The sequence below is a fragment of the Gadus macrocephalus genome, chromosome 7 (genome assembly GCF_031168955.1).
Source record: "Gadus macrocephalus chromosome 7, ASM3116895v1".
In the NCBI taxonomy this organism is placed as follows: Eukaryota; Metazoa; Chordata; class Actinopteri; order Gadiformes; family Gadidae; genus Gadus; species Gadus macrocephalus.
The window spans coordinates 26,305,025-26,322,705 of NC_082388.1; the positions used below are offsets into that span (position 1 = coordinate 26,305,025).

Consider the following 17,681-nt stretch of genomic DNA (forward strand, 5'->3'; position numbering starts at 1 on the left):
TTCTTGGCTGCTGTAGAAATTGCAGTGGAACAGGGCTCAATCTAAGGTGACGAAAATATGACTCCTATTTGAACGGGATTAAACACTAATTAAAAAAATCCAATCCTGACGAGTTTGCTCCACTAGATGCCACTAAAGTCCCCACAATACACCTTTAACTTTGCATACAAGTATATACACACACAAGAATATGTACAGAGGCCACAGCACGTACTGCTATCTGTGTACACAGGTATCTGTGTACTGTGTAGTACTCGTGTAGCACTAGAATGCCCCTTTAAATAACAAACTGCTGTACCCCGAGAGTGTTAGTACATACTAATGGGCTACTCCCAGTGACACACGGTGTCACAAACGTTATGGCGGTTAAGGTTTTCTTCGCTACATTTAAATAAAACTAGCTTTACACTTTACAGTTCTTTTGTTTAGTTTTTTTCAACTTTTTTTATTTTTTAAATGTATTTTACAATCAAGTTATAGATACAATTTGTATCAACAAGCAAAAGTCAATTCTAGACATTTGTGGCTTAGCTGTTTGCGACCTTTAAACAAGATGGAGGGTATGGGAGGGAGCTGGGCACGCCCCTTTCCCTCCAGGCGATACGGTGCGCAACGCCGGGTGCGCATTGGGTGCATGGTGGAAAATTGAAGGGCACCTGACAGACTGGCATCCCCGGGTCACTAACGTGTGGATAGCAAAACAAATAAATTGTAGGTCTTTGTTTTTCTACATTTTGAATAAACGGGCTGCCAACCTGCAAGTCGCACTTTCAGGGGTGGAGTGACGCAACAGACCGGTGAGCAAGGGTTGCGGTACCAAGGGACAGCCAGCCCAACACTGCCCTCTGTTGGTGAGTCGACGGCTAGTACAAATCAGCAGTTGAAATTATTGTTTTAATTAGCTACATATTTTTTGCCTGTAAAGATCCCTGTCTCATATATGTGGGTGTATGTGGGTGTGTTGGGCATTTACAATTATTCAATTCTAATTCAATTTTACATATCGAAATACAATGTAGCATCATGCTACCATGAGGTAAACAATCATATCAATTTGGTTGCAAGCCTCATCGTGAGCATCCTCGGCTAACAAAGGCTAGCACCACACCTTTTGCTCGGGATATAATGGCCTTAATGGTCTATTACTTCAACACACTGAAGGGAGTGGAGAAGGGTGGCTGAGATGGGGGAGGGAGAGGAGAACGACGTAGGATGAAGTGGAGAACGACGTAGGATGAAGTGGAGATGGATGTAGGATGAAGTGGAGAAGGGTGTAGGAGGAAGTGGAGAAGGCTGTAGGGAAGGGTAGAAGGATGTAGGGGAAGTGGGAAGGAATGGCCCGCAAACCCTAAGCCAAATGCCAGAAACAACCTTGACGGCAGCCTTTGCGATCCAATTGTTTCACAGGAGGAAACATTTAGGCAGTTATGTTCACCTTCTCATGAGTGGATAGGACGCCTCTATCCCACTCCATGAAAAAACTAAGTCCTCAGAACCCAAAAAGTCCTTTGGGGAGAGCAACAATCAAATAAGGATTTTTTTCTTTCCTCCTAACTGTACATCTAAGCACTTTCACACAGCATTAGAGAAATGTACACGTTCTAAAGCACGATAAGTCTAGTTTAGGCTTGATTAAAAAACTAGATTAAGACTAATACCACTTTGTTTTGGGAAATGTAGTAGTGAGGTGTTATTAAATGTGCAACTTTAGATTTGTTTAGTTAAAAATGACGTTAGTACTGTACTTGTATTTGGCCCAACGCCAAAGGTATACTTGGTATTTTAGTGTCTTCATCACATTCACGTACGTCTATTGATTAAATATCTTAATTAATTTGATAGCTGAAAATAGTGGCAACTCTCGATTCACTTCCTATACAACAAAACCATGATGTTTATTCTAAGGATTATAAAACCACCTCAAGTGATCGGATTAAGTGGTATTCCTGTTTAAAAGACGCCTAGTTAACCCGGCGTTAAGGCTGGCTCTGCCCACTGCGTTCCCCCAGTGGCCCCAGAGCCAGACGCCATCCACCAGATACTATGGTGTTGCCCGTAGCAACGCCTCGGTACGCCACCGGACGGCCGCATGCGTCTGTGGCTGTGTGTCAGATACTTGTAAACGCGGTAAAGTACCACCTCCTGTGATGACGAGGTAAACACCTGGTCGCTAAGCAACGCGGACTGTAGCAAGGCACTGATGTCACCAACTGAAACTTCGGAGCGTTTTTTTACTAATGTGAGCGGCGAGTTCGCGGTGTTACGTCGGTCGTTATTAGTAACGTCCAAGGCTCTTTAACCGCCAGGCCCCGGGCTTAACTCGGACACCTACTATAGCGGACTTCTTGGACGAATTAGGTTAGGCTTCAGGAACAAACCCAAGCCTTGTTACCGCTCGTGCCCACTACCTCCGTTCGTTGACTGATCCCCAATGACTTTGAATGGGGACGGACGCGCAATGCATTGTGGATCCGTCCGTTCAGTTGGAGCGTTCGCCACCGTCAGAAAGTTGAAAAATGTTCAACTTTTTCGGCAGCGACGGTTCCGTCATCCAATCAGATCGCGTATGCAAATGTAAACACTGTGACGCGACTCGGGCTCTGACGATACTGGAAAGCGGGAAAGGGGGGCATCTTGCCTCGCAACAAGCAGGAAGAAGCGGGAAGAACCCGGCGAACCGATTTGATTGGCTGACGGATGCATCTGCAAAGACTACTCCCCCATCCGTCAGCTACGCCTTCCCACGTCCGTTGACTGACGGTGCAGTGGGCACGAGGCGTCAGTCAAGAAGTTGAACAATTTTCTACTTTTTCGGCAGCGACGGATCCGTCATCCAATCAGATCGCGTAGGCAAATGTAAGCACTGTGACGCGACTCGGGCTCTGACGATACTGGAAAGCGGGAAAGCGGGTCATCTTGCATAGCAACAAGCAGGAAGTAGCGGGAAGAACCCGGCGAAGCGATTTGATTGGCTGACGGATGCCTCTGCAAAGACTACTCCCCCATCAGTCAGCCACGCCTTCCCACGTCCGTTGACTGACGGTGCAGTGGGCATGTAGGGTGACCCTACATGCCCACTGCACCGTCAGTCAACGAAAAAGTTTAAAATTTTTCAACTTCTTGACGGAGCCGAAGGCTCCAACGGAACGGACGGATCCACAATGCATTGCGCGTCCGTCCCCATTCAAAGTCAATGGGGATCAGTCAACGGACGGAGGTAGTGGGCACGGGGCCTTAGACGTGGAACATGGCGTCCCCATTCTTGGTGCGTACCATTCTATACATGGCTGGTACGATGTCGTGAATGCGGGGCGGGATTCTCGAATACAACCGACTCGGTGACACTACGACAACTATAATGTATATTTAGCACATATTTAAATGTATTGAAATGGCACAGACGAAAGTCAACATTAGAAGCTCAATGTGCTGGATATCAAAGTGCATCACGAGAACCGAGTCCAATGGTACGTCCCTTTGTAAAGCAATAAGGTCCGGGTTCAGCAGAGCCAGCGCCATCTTTAACGGTACGGCTCCGAGCTGACTGGGACACGGGGTAGAGGTGGACCATCGAGTTAAAGTGAACATGTGAGTGTACTAGACTGCAAGGCAATAAGATTCTTCTTCCTACTTTGTGAAAAAGCAGAGAGTAGAAAGCAGTCTCCCCACATCGAGAAACCTTCTCCGGTTTATGTTTTGAGCGGTGGAGCCGTTGTGGGTGAAGTTACGACCACAATCCGAGCGTTGCTCGGTTAGCATAAAATACTTTTTTACAAACATTTTTTTATACGGTTAATATAGTTGCAGACCTCCTTGCGATATACTTTTCCATTGAGAAATATCCCTTGATATTCCGACAAAATTAATTCGGGCAAATCTAAATTGTGCCAACTTTGAGCATCATAGAAACATCTTACAGAAATATATATGTTAGAAAATCCTGAATCTGCAATAAATACACCGGACGGAAAACGACACCAAATGAACTGTTGAAACAACATCTATGATTCGGTAGAACCCTCCAACCCGGGAGAAGAACTCTGGGCCAGGATGGAGCAGTGGCGCCTCGGGTGTTGGACTCGCAACCCGGGGGGTTCGATCCCCATGTCCTCAGACTACCCCTTACGGTGATGCCTAGCCCTGCTCCCACCTTCTCCCTGTTGACCTGCTCCCTAAATGAATAGTAGTAAATACACTAAATAGATTCATTTTTTGGCATTGTTTAGCAGCGTATTAATGTCTGAAATGATGGCTTGATGTGAATTCTATGTACAAAGACGTGTGCGTTCCCGGGTCCGAGCCTTTTCAGTCCTACCAAAATAGTAGCTTTGTGAGGTGAAACTGAGAAAATAGATCTTTACATGTGGCGGGCGGAGGAGGAGGAGGCAGAGCAGCAGACGAGGGGGTGGCTGAAGCATAGGTCGGTGGGAGATAAGGCGTCATGCTGTGAGGTAAGAAGCAGCCTCCCTCGCGCTCCTCCGAGGAAACACGACAACAAACAACGCGCAAGTCTTCGGTCACCTCGCGCGTACGTCAAACCCCTGTGTCGGACACACATCAACAACCTGGGGGGGACGCACTGCATCGTCTGATTCACGCCTGAATCCGGGTGTCGGCTGACGCACTGCATCGTCTGATTCACGCCTGAATCAGGATGTCCGATGAATCCTGCTGTTGAGATGAATCCAGGGGTCATTTCGAGGGCAAGTGCGTGTGCCTCACTTTGCTAGCTTGTGTCGTATCATGGGCTAATGGCCTCATTGACGGAGCTGGTGGTCAACAGTAGTTCTTGGGTCATCGTGAGAGCATGGCCTCAGGTAGCCACGTGATGTTAATGATCGTTGCAGATATGCCTATTTTAATACTAATTATGAGCTGCATCATGTTGAGCAACAGAGTGGAGAATGGTCAGATTCTTGAAAAGCTTTAAGACATAATGTGGATATATACAATATATAAATGTATATTTAGTATAAAGTTGGATGTTTTCCATGCATGTGCTACGTGGCTGTTATGAAGCGCCCCAGGTGTTGTGTGTCCCGGTCCGAGTTTTAAAATGAGAGAATATGAAAATGCACAACAAAAGATATTCAGTCTTGGTTTTCCTGCGTCAAACATCCAAACGTTGGATTGACTTTTACTTACGGAGTTCTCCGAGTGACTCGTCGCACTGCAGTACTCTCCAGATCCTCTTGAGGGCAGCGTTGCTCCAGTTAACACAACACCCGGGAAACGTGGCTCAACGTGCCACCGTCATCCGAAAAACAAACAAACACACCGTCGTCCGCCCCAACGCACCAAACACCCAAGGAGCAGCCCCAGGGCATTGTGGGTAATGTGAACGAGCGTGCCGGCACTCAGTGACAGGACCTCAGCTTGGTGACGATCACGGCCGCCAGCTGCTGGGGGTCGCTCAGGTGGGGGTTCTTCTCCATGACGGCGTGCACCACGTACGCCGGGAAGATGTTGCACAGGTTGCGGTACGTCTGGTACCGCTGCTCCGGGGCCACGTGGCGCTCGGCGGCGGGCGGCGGCGTCTCCCACGGCGACTTCCAGATCTGCTCCATCTTGTCGGGCATGCTGCGCACCATGACGCGCTCGCAGCACGGCACGAGGCCGGCGCTCAGCGGGTACGAGTGGTACCCGTACGAGTCGCCGCCCACGCAGGGCAGCGGGTCCCAGCTGGCGTGCTGCTCGCGGCACAGCGGGGGCCGCCCGCGCTGCCGCATGGGGTTGCTCTCGTACAGCCGCGAGTCCGAGATGCTGTCCATGCGCGTCATGCCCAGCGAGCGGGCGGGCTGCGCCGACAGCGGCGGCAGGACGCTCTGCGTCTGGGGGTAGTCCCCGGGGCAGCTGGACCGCGCGCCCACCGGCACGTGCTGGATGTGGGGCGCCAGGTGCCCGCCGCCGCCGCCGCCCGCCTTGCGGAGCCCCGGCTTGGGCTCCTCGGGGCCGTAGCTGTGCACGCGGGTCAGGGCGTCCCGGTGGAAGCCGTGGGAGAAGGCGTGGATCTGCGCCTGGCTCAGCGAGGGCGGCCGCGGCCCCTTCAGACTCTCCTCCAGGCTGCCGTCCCCCGAGCCGGCGTAGTGGTCCCCGTAGGAGGAGAAGGAGTCGCTGTTGGAGTGGCTGAGGCAGGACTCGGGGCGGCGGCCCGGGCCCGGGCCCGGCCGCTGGTAGGCCCCGCCCCCCCCGTGCTCGTGCTCCATGCTGCAGAAGCTGTCCACGTTCTGCATGCTGCCCATGCTCATGGTGGAGAAGTCGCTGTGCAGCGAGTAGTAGCCGCGGTCGCTGACCGAGTCGTACTTGGGGAACTGGTCGCTGTAGGTGACCGAGGCCCCGTGGCTGTTGGTCACCAGGATGGGCGGGTAGTGCACGCTGGACATGTGCTCCAGGGAGCTGTGGGAGAAGTGCATGGAGCCCGGCACGGGGCTGCTGGCGGAGCGCGTGTTCAGGGCGCCGGGGGCGTGGCTCTTGGCGGGCTGCATGGTGGGCACGCTCAGCGCCGACACCAGCGAAGGCACGGAGCTGGCCTCCGGCTTGCGGGCGGCGGCGAGGGGCGACGGCGCCGTCTCCTCGGGCTCGCAGGCCGGGGAGCGGATGCTGGGGTCCGACTGCCGCTTGGGCGCCACGCGCTTGGCCTCCGAGCCGCCGCCGCCGCCGCCCTCCTTGGCGCCGGCCGGGCCCAGGCCGCACTTGACCAGCGCGCCCTCGCTCATGGTCTTCACGGCCGACAGCTTGGCGAAGGCGCGCAGCTCGTCGGCCACGGAGCGCTGTGGCTGGTTGACGCGCTCGGGGTGGTAGTACTTACACTTGTGGCCGTACGTGCACTTCTTACCTGCGGAGAGAACCAGACATAGCGGAGGTGAGGAGGAGGAGGAGGGTGGGGTGAGTGTGTGGAGGTGGAGCAGGAGAGTAGAGGTGCAGCAGAAGGTGTAGCGAGAAGTAAGAGGTGTAGCGGTGGACCGCGGGTCCTACCATAGGGGCACGGCTGCTTTTTATGCTCCGGGACCACGGGCCGCTTGCGGAGGAAGTTCTCCAGGCTCGGGCCGTGTCTCCCCAGGGGGTCGTCGGGTGGCATGAACCTGGAGGAGGACGTGGTTATTCCTTATTACCATCTTCCAGGAAAACCCCAAGATGGTGAGTGATAGACCCGGCTAGGCCTGTGCGTCAGTCATCAGAGTTTAACAACCTACAGAGGAACCAAGCTTCTTCCAAATTAGAGCCCGACCGATATATCGGCAGGCCGATATTATCGGCCGATATTAGGCATTTTTCAAACTCAGCCCGAGTTAGGCAGAGTGAATGACGGAGATCGACGGAGATCATCGGTGTTGTTCATGTGTGTTCATGGTAAGTTGGCAACTATCACGAGACATACATTGCTTGAATAACAATTAAAAGAACATCCCCATCAATTCTCTAAAGTCGATAAGCATGACTTAATTCATGACTACGGCATATCGGCATATCGGATTTTTAACTCACAAAATATTCATGTCGGTATCGGCCTTAAAAATCCTATATCGGTCGGGCTCTATTCTAAATACACAACGAGCAACCTTTGCCCTTCTGCTGAAGGTTGCCATTCCAACACACGGGCCTGTGCCTGTACAACAAGGGCGACGACCTGTCCCTCATCAACACCTGTCACTCACTTGTCGTTGACGAAGGAGTACATGAGGAGCCGCTCCTCGATGAACGTCTTCCACTCGGGCTTCTCGTTCTGCAGGTCGCGGTAGTTGTCGTTGGACACGATGATGCCGTCCGAGTCGTAGGCCAGCTTGACGATGAAGCGGTCGTCGTAGCAGACCACGCGCCGGCCCTGCACGCGTCGCGACGGCGTGAACACCAGCAGCTTCTCCTTCTCCAGCCGCCGCAGGATCTCCTGGTCTGGGGAGAGGGCACCACCTTATCTACTGAGCTGGAGGCCTTATCAGACGTGACTCATGGGGAGGGAGCCGGGTTAGACAGTATGTATAGAGTGACATGTCTATATAGAGGGACAGTAGGGGTTAGGCAGTATGTATAGAGTGACATGTCATTAAAGAGCAGATAGGGGTTAGACAGTCTATATAGAGTGACGGTAGGGGTTAGACAGTCTATATAGAGTGACGGTAGGGGTTAGACAGTCTATATAGAGTGACGGTAGGGGTTAGACAGTATGTATAGAGTGACGGTAGGGGTTAGACAGTATGTATAGAGGGACGGTAAGGGTGAGACAGTATGTATAGAGGGGCGGTAGAGGTTAGAGTATATAGAGTGATATGTCGTGAAAGAGCAGGCAGGGGTTAGATAGTATATATAGAGTGACGGTAGGGGTTAGACAGTATGTATAGAGTGACGGTAGGGGTTAGACAGTATGTATAGAGGGACGGTAAGGGTGAGACAGTATGTATAGAGTGACGGTAGGGGTTAGACAGTCTATATAGAGTGACGGTAGGGGTTAGACAGTATGTATAGAGGGGCGGTAGAGGTTAGAGTATATAGAGTGATATGTCGTGAAAGAGCAGGCAGGGGTTAGATAGTATATATAGAGTGACGGTAGGGGTTAGACAGTATGGGGACATTTCATTAAAGAGCGAGTAGTGGTTAGGGGGCATCTTGCTCAAGGAGCCAACAGGTAAGGCTGTAGAAACCGGGTATTGGACCCAGAACCTTCTGGCTTCCAGTCCCATTAAGCGGCAAATTTCTTCTACAGTAAAAACACTGAAGTGAAACACAATGCTGTCCTTTTTGTTTCAGGAAATTTGCGAGTGTTATTTTGTTCGTCTCACTGTTGGCGAGCCAAGCGATTGAATGATTCAAAGGATCAACTGTTCCGTTTATATCTCGGCTCGCACGGAGCCGAGTTATGTTTCCCGTTGCGTTCCAAAACAAGGAAAAACAAACCCTGGATCGAGTAGGACTCGCTGTAGTACAAGTATACATACTGCGTGGTGGGATCCGTTTGGGGATACCAGTGACCAGTACTACTCGCTGTAGTACATTAGTATGCGTGTCACGTGGTGGTCTCCGTGGGGGGGGGGGGGGGGTACCTGTGATGAGGGCGTCCGGGCGGGACTGCTCCTTCCTCCAGGTGGGGACGAACACGGTGATGTCCCGGTGTCCCTTCTCCAGGAACCACTCGATGGCCAGCTGGATGCCCCGGCACGAGAACACCTCCTTGTTCCCATGGCTACGGACACACAGGTACCCCGTCTCCGTTACGAGGTCACCGTCAGAGACACAACAGAATGTCCGCCAGCAATGTTGGACCGGACCTCCTCCTCCTCCTACCTCATGGCCACGTTGGAGCCGTCCACCACAATGGGCCGCAGATTCTCGCAGGTCTCGCACGGCTCCTCCTCCAGGGAGACCTCGGGGCTGGGGGCCTCGGTGACGCAGGGGGCCCGGGGCCCCGTGGCGGCCCTGGCCGTGCCGGCGCCACCGGCCTTGGCCTCGGGCTCCGGCGCGTTGCCCAGGCGCACCAGCTCGGCCAGCACGTCGTTGATGAGCGCCGCCGCACCCAGCTTGTGGAGCACCGTGTCCACCTGCACGCCCGAGTAGCCCAGCTTCAGGGCGAACTCCATCTTGCTCTGGTAGTCGCGCTCGCCGGCGTGGTGGCGCGCGCCGACCGGCGGAGACGCCGCCGCGGCGGCCGAGGCGGCGTTGGCGCCGTCGTCGGTGCGGAGGTCGTGCGCGGTGCTGCTCTGGGAGAAGCTGGGCCGGTCCAGGCAGGGCGAGCGGCACAGCTGGCGATGGGGCTTGGCCACCAGCGGGTCCCGCCGTCGGCAGCCACTCCCCCCCCCGCCGCCCCCTGGGGTCACCTGGTGGGGAGCACTGGGTTAGTGGAGACGACAACACAATCCCTAGACCGTAGTACGCAAAGCCTGCCATGATACATGGCTTCAGGTGGACCGCATTTATTGCGCTTTTCTAACCAGGGACCACTCTGTCAAAGCGACAGTTATTGCCTAACATTCATCCATTCACATACCAACGACAGTGTCCACCCTGCAAGGCGACAGCCAGCTCGTCGGGAGCAGTGAGGGTGAGGTGTCTCGCTCGGGGACACCTCGACACCGGAGAGGTGTCGAACTAGCAAGAGCCGGGGATCGAACTAGCGACCTTCCGGTTACCAGCCGACCCGCTCTACCTCCTGAGCGCCTGCCGCCACAAACAGAAGGAAGGATATCTTCCAGCCCTAGGAGGACCCGTCCAGAGTCTAGCTGCCACTCCTGGCCAAAAAGGCCCGCTCTGGTGTAAGGTTGGCGGCAGGAGAGTCCGGAGACTGACCTGCAGGCGGGTCCCTCCCTGGTCGTCGGGGTCGCTGTCGGAGCTGCTGCCCTCCTCAGACCCCTGGTCCCGGGGCTCGTCCTCCCCCCTGCTGGGCCGTTGCTCCATGTTGATGTGCTCCGCCGTGGACCATGTTGACATCACGTCCCCCTCGCCGTGGTCGCCGCCGCGGCCCTCGCCACGGTCCCGCGCATGCTGCCTCACCTCCAGCACAGCCCCGGGGGCATGTCCCAGCGGTCCGCTCTAGCCGGGGGGAGGAGGAGGAGGAGGGGGGGAGGGGAGGGAGGAGAGAGTGCGGTGGACAGAAGGTCGATGTGGTCTCCTCCGTGACGTGCCGGTCAGGTCAGACACACCCTGGAACCCTGGAGAGGAACACAGGTCCGGACTCATTTAGGAGTATGATCATGCTACTTAGCTCACAGACCAGTGTTCACGTTAGCCGGCTATAGCCGGACATTGGCCGATTGCACGCACGCATTATTTAATTATTAGTGAATAACGTCCGGAAGATATTCCAAATGTCCGATATTCTGGAATAGTGTCGGACATTTGTCCGCCCAAGAAAAAGTCTAGTGTGAACGCTGTCACAGACTAATCGTAGGGAACAGGTTGGGGCTAGAGGGCATCTTGCTCTAGGATGCCTACAGGAAGGGCTTAGGGCATCGGGGTTTGAACCCAGAGCCTTTCAGCTGAGGGTGAAACACCCCTACCAGTAGATGATCGTTCCCTGATGTTTTTTGGCCACAGAAGATTATTTCCATCTCTGATGCACGGAGAAGGGTGCAGGTGTCTTCTGACGGGCGGGCACTGGTAATAATGATCCAGATAATCACTGGTTGCAGCCCTTCAATTATTAATGGGACAGGAAAAGCTGATGTTTAGTCATTAGCCGCAGAGAGACATGGAAAAAGAGGCAAGATAGTGTAATGATTGGTCAGGGTGTTGGATTCCCAGCCGCAATGTTCTGGGTTAGATTCCCGATGTCCACTGTCTACCTATAGTCATCCTAGAGCAAGATGCCCCCTGATCACTACCTACTCTAATGACCTGTCTCTGTACTGTCTAACCCCTACCTGCTTCGTAGGGACCTGTCTCTGTACTGTCTAACCCCTACCTGCTCCGTAGGGACCTGTCTCTGTACTGTCTAACCCCTACCTGCTCCGTAGGGACCTGTCTTTGTACTGTCTAACCCCTACCTGCTCCTTAATGACCTGTCTCTGTACTGTCTAACCCCTACCTGCTCCTTAATGACCTGTCTCTGTACTGTCTAACCCCTACCTGCTCCTTAATGACCTGTCTCTGTACTGTCTAACCCCTACCTGCTCCTTAATGACCTGTCTCTGTACTGTCTAACCCCTACCTGCTCCTTAATGACCTGTCTCTGTACTGTCTAACCCCTACCTGCTCCTTAATGACCCGTCTCTGTACTGTCTAACCCCTACCTGCTCCTTAATGACCCGTCTCTGTACTGTCTAACCCCTACCTGCTCCTTAATGACCTGTCTCTGTACTGTCTAACCCCTACCTGCTCCTTAATGACCTGTCTCTGTACTGTCTAACCCCTACCTGCTCCTTAATGACCTGTCTCTGTACTGTCTAACCCCTACCTGCTCCTTGATGACCTGTCTCTGTACTGTCGAACCCCTACTTAATGACCTTTCTCTGTACTGTCTAACCCCTACCTGCTCCTTTATGACCTGATACTGTACTGTGTAACCCCTACCTGCTCCTTAATGACCTATCTCTGTATTGGTAGCTAGCTGTAACACGTGCGGGCTGGCCTGGTAGCTAGCTGTAGTTAGCTATAACACGTGCGGGCGGGTATCTAGCTGTAGTTGGCTGTAACACGTGCGGGTTGGTAGCTGGCTATAGCTAGCTGTAACACGTGCGGGCTGGTAGCTGGCTGTAGCTAGCTGTAACACGTGCAGGCTGGTAGCTAGCTGTAACACGTGCGGGCTGGTAGCTAGCTGTAGCTAGCTGTAACACGTGCGGGCTGGTAGCTGGTAGCAGCACAGTGGTGGGTGACATGCAGAGAAGCCCAGAACAGCCTGCTCTGAACATGTTGTCACTTCACACCTCCTTCCAAAACGGTCGCTGGTTTGATGCCTTCCTCTGGAGAAGCGTTGGCTGAGCCCAGACAGTTCAGTTGCAATTATTGTTACTGTTTTACACGGTTTATAATTCGTCTACATAATTATACACCTTAATGTAAATATAACACATTTGCCTATTGGGCCTAAACATCTGTCTATCGCAGATCTTTCTTCCATATTTCTACTAATGTTAAATTGACTAAATAGGCCCCTCCTAAAATATATCCCCAATAGTTGATAGTGAGAAGAATTAATTTAAATCTAAATTATACAATTTCTTACAGAATACAATGGTAATTGAATCAGTGAATAGTGGGGGCAGGACAAAAGGGAACTACCTTCAGTGACAATGTCATTTCAATTTACCTTCACATGAGCAAAAATATCATGTCCTTATTTACACTCCTAGGGATCACACACACACACACACACACACACACACACACACACACACACACACACACACACACACACACACAGAGGGGAGGAGAAGGAGGGCTGTACTGGGGAACACGCAGCGTAGCGGTAGCTTCAAACGAGCCTGGTCCATGACACGGGTTGCCTAGCAATACAGCCCTGTCATCAGCCAACTCTTTTTTTTTTACCAGTCACGACTAACACAAACACAACTCATTGTCTCTGCGCTGGCTGCTAGTAAATGCAGAACATCCCACCCCAGCCGCGGCTTTCCCTCCTGCTCACTGACCTGCACTACCTGATTATTGCTATACATTATTAATGTCTATACATTAATAACCCTACCGCCTAATATTCATTCATAATACTAACACCTTCTATACATTATTAATGTCTGCTTTGCATTAATAACACTACCTTATTACTATACATTATTAATGTCTACTATACATTAATAACACTAAAACCTTCTATACATTATTAATGTCGACTATACATTAATAACACTAAAACCTTCTATACATTAGTATGACTAACAACTTTTATACCTTATTAATGTCTACTTTACATTAATAACACAAAAACCTTCTATACATTAATATGACTAACAACTTCTATACCTTATTAATGTCTACTTTACATTAATAACACTAACACCTTGTAAATATTATTAAGGTCCACTATACATTAATAAATCGACCCTCTACTATATATTAATAACACCAACACCTTCTATACATTAATAATGTCTACTATACATTAATAACACTCACACCTTCTACACATTTACAACCCTCACACCTATATATTTACACTAACGTGTACTATACATTAATAACATTCAAGTGCAGGATATTGAAAAAAATATATATATATGCTTTTTAATTTATCTTGAATAGACAAGACTTATGTTACACAAGTAAAACCTAACTTGATTTGCATGTCAGCCATACCAAACGTTAAGAAAGGATCTTTAGGGAATCACAAGACGAGAAGAGCAGCTAGCATGGGAGCGGGATGAGCATGGATAGCATCGATGCTGCTGCATCAGAGCTACGTTAGCATTAGCACCAGATGCTAAAAACACAGGAGCCGCCGCGCGGGGGTAAATCGATGGCTCTACCTCCTGCGTTCAGACACGATGACACACCAGCCCGGCTGTTGGGGCCTAATGACTAGACGGACCGAAAAACAGCAGGGCCTGATAAAACGTGCAACAGCTCGGCAAACAGTTCTGGTTTCATAGCAACAAGTGGAGCGGTTAGCTCCGGGCCCCTGGGCACAGAGGGCAGGTCCTGCTAACACATGACGTAAAGGCTGTGTCCGTACCGCAGTGAGAAGAACACTTACATGATGTGTGTCCGCACATCCCCACCGAGGGAGCCAAGAGACGGCGGCTAGCAGCGGTACACAGTGTCCCTGGCTAAGGTGGATGGCGCGATGCTAGCCAAACTGTTGCCGTTGACAACCACCGCATCCTCTGTGTTGCAGCTTTTTTTTCCCAGTGAACTCGCATCTCAACCGGGGGCTACTGCTGTGAGGAGAGACTCGTTAAGAACCAACAGTTGGTTGTGATGACTACGCTCGAGGCGTGACTGCCAGCACTTATGTTTGTTAAGGTGTTAGAGGTTAGCCTGATCGAGTGGTGGTGAAGACAACAGCCAAGCATTCATCGGGATTTTCGCAGAGTCTGAGAACTGAGGAGTGATGAAATGATGATCAAAGTACCGGCCCAGGCAGAGAGCAAACGTTCTGACACCACGATGAATCACAGGAGTCCAGTAACTTGTTCTTCCCCGGGTCCATCCCTGATCACAGAGGTTTGCCCTTAGTTGACCTTGTGGTGTCGTGGCTTTTTGTTCAGTTGCCCACCCGCTTACAAATCAGGAGATTAGGCGATACTTATCGACCGCAGTTACACATAACTGCTGCGGTGGCAGAAACACTGGCGACAGTCCTAGTGAGGGCATCGTTTCAGACTTTCTTGACCCCTGCTTTAAGGTTATAATACACAACAAAGTAGTGTAATGCTCACTTTGTATCTGTGGCGTGTGTGTTACAGGAACAGAGGTGTGAAAATCACTTGGTTGTAAAGAAACGGCCCAAGGGAAACGCGTTGAGTGTGCCATTAACGTTTTATGGTTTCCTTGTAACTCAGCCGCTGGCTGACATGACATCCCAACGCACTTGGAAGATGATGTGGAGATTTCCATCCAATCATATAGCGTCCACATCTCTCCAGCTCTGCACAGTGCGGCCACATCTGATTTCTAACCAGCTGTTGAACACATCTCAAAGTGCCAAAGAGCTCCTACAATACTTATTACTCGTGGTCCAGTCATAAATACTTTGTTGGGCGGACTGCTACAGTAGCAGACCTGTCTTACTGTCAGATATTTGTTCTGGAGGAAATATAGCGCACTCGTTCTCACATCCTACTGCGTCCACATAAAAACACATTAGTGCCTGGCGCGCCAGGTCCGATCCACTTCACTGTTGAAATTAATGATTTACCGACTACTTTATCGCCTTTTCATTCAAACTGAACACTATACTGTGTGGAACTGTGTGGAAAGTTTTAGATTGTGCACTTCAGGCAGTGAAACAACTCCCTTGGAAGGGATGTGAGGTTGGCTTGGGCTCCCAAAAGTCATTCGGCTCAGAGCCACCGGGAAAAAAACAAGGAAACTTGACAACAAAACATACTTTTTGGAAATAAAATATTGTAGATTATTTTAGCACATTGCATTTTGTAAACACTGCTCTATATGCATCATTATAAAAACATAGAATAAATGCAATGCCATAAGCGTAGTATCTGTTGTAATAAAATAGAAGTATTGAGGAATAGCATGCATCGTGCATGTGGAGGTAACAGGTCACCTTGGCTCACATAAAGATAAACCCAGACACTGCTGAGCTACAAAGCATCCTATGGAAACATGCGAGTGACAGTCGGCATGAAAATAGTGTATAACCTGATTTTACCACATCTATAACTACACTTGATATCTGAACAAGACGCAACGAGTCACAAGTGCTGACTCCGACCCATTGCGTCGGGTACCTTCACACTGAAAATGAACCACATCAGCATTAAAATACACTTTCTACAACTTCTGATCCCAGCCCTGTTCGGTTCGGTTCTGTTATCGGGGCTGATCGATGCTAATCGATCTGACACCCGCTGGCCCTGGACCACAACGAGCTGATGGTCGCGGTACAGCGAGTTGGTAATTAAGTAAATTCAGCCCTCGGATCGATGGACAGTTGTGTCGATCCGTCATCAGATGGGCTGATGACGGTCAACAGGCTCCCCGTCTCCGCGGGGGGCCGGTGGGGCTAGCCCCCTCACGACAACCCGGTGGGCAACAAGCTAAGCTTAAAGCACTGGGAGGGCAGCGGTGGGTTGCTAATATCACTTAGCATCGGCGGAATAGGGGTGTTGCTAACGCTCTTTAAACCCGAAATAGTGTCGGAAGTTGAATTAAAAGTGGACATCTGTTGTGCATTTCAGCACACCGAACAACCGCAGAACGAGAAGCAGGTCTCAATGGGTTCCGAAAGGATCTTAAATGATGTAGAGAAGAGAGTGGAGTGAAGAAGGGATCTGCTCACCTTGTTGCTGTCATCTTCCTTCAGTGATGTTGTCGCAGTTCGCCCCGGGTTGCCAGATCGCCCTGAGTTGCCAGATTGCGCAAGGGAATCAAGTAACTTCAGCAGGGACTACAATGTGTTGCTTTTTTATTGATGAACAGATGCTCACCGTTAGATATGTTCCGTCTGATCAAATGTTGTGAATTTTGATTGTTAGGGTTAGGCATTTTTTTTATGTCAGCAGGACCACACTTAGTTTCTGTATTCTCTGCATTTACTATTCTATTACTATCATTTAGTATTTAGTTTGAATTAATTTAAAAGCAAGAATCAGTTAAACCCGACAAAATAAAGAATATAGCATTTAAAAACTAGTCACATAGTAATAGGCAAGTAATAATCGTTATTCATATAGCATTATGGATGTCGTACAACCCTAAATAAGATTGGACACCTGCATGTCTCTTGTTTGATTTGTAGGTTGAAACCATCAAATCAATTATTTATCGCTTCCCGTTTAATCATTGGGTATTTTGGTTTTTAAAAAACGTTTTTACATCATGGTGCATCTGAACACCAGCCTCTCTAGAACATCCAACCTGGGATGATAAGCGCTCTCCTGTGGGCTCCCTGGGTTTCATGGAATTGAGAACTTCTGGACTCATCTGGATCAGTCTCTGTAATACTGTGACATGTTATCGGGTATAATGAAGTCATATACTGCTCGTCTGTAGCACTTGTCTTGCTACTAAACCTTTTCCTGAACCTGAGCTACAGCTCGATCCGTTGCAACCTAAACATTCTTTTTTTTTATTATTATTTAGCTTATGAAGCGATTGTGAAGCGTCTTTAAGCACTGGGAAAAGCGCTATATAAATTTGATCTATTATTATTACTTAACATCTTGTCTGTAATCTCCTGAACAGCTTCTTCTGTACAGAACAGGGTGTTTCTCTCCTCCACCGGGATCTGAACAGGCAGCTGTCTTGTGTGTGGACGGACCCTGTCAGGCCAGGGTGTTCGCTCTCAAGGTGAATATCCCCACTCAATGCAACTCATATATAATGGAGACCATTACTGCATATGCTAAAAGCTGGATATCAACATCTCCAGGTAAAAGTGTGTCCTATTGTCTACTCTAGAGCCTGGTATGGCTGCATAAATATCATTACTAATAGATAAGAAGTAAACTTGTAGTTACTTATTTATGAATGCTGATGTAGATGTAGTTTGAAAAACAGCAGAACACTACACCTTTTATGATATGAACCCCCTTCTTGCCCTGGTCAACAGGTAGTTG

The 17,681-nt window shown here is 50.3% G+C and overlaps 1 protein-coding gene across 1 annotated transcript; it reads right to left on the minus strand.

Annotated features, from left to right (window-relative positions):
• Positions 1-1,665: 1,665 nt before the first annotated feature.
• Positions 1,666-17,641, minus strand: zc3h12b (zinc finger CCCH-type containing 12B). The gene is made up of 9 exons (XM_060056110.1): positions 16,403-17,641; positions 10,276-10,637; positions 9,277-9,806; positions 9,036-9,175; positions 7,656-7,890; positions 6,976-7,082; positions 4,626-6,835; positions 3,241-4,579; positions 1,666-2,394 (listed from the first exon to the last, which is right to left on the minus strand). Exons 2-7 carry the CDS (start codon positions 10,414-10,416, stop codon positions 5,358-5,360), a joined length of 2,631 nt encoding a protein of 876 aa, XP_059912093.1. The 5' UTR covers positions 10,417-10,637; positions 16,403-17,641; the 3' UTR covers positions 1,666-2,394; positions 3,241-4,579; positions 4,626-5,357.
• Positions 17,642-17,681: the final 40 nt, after the last annotated feature.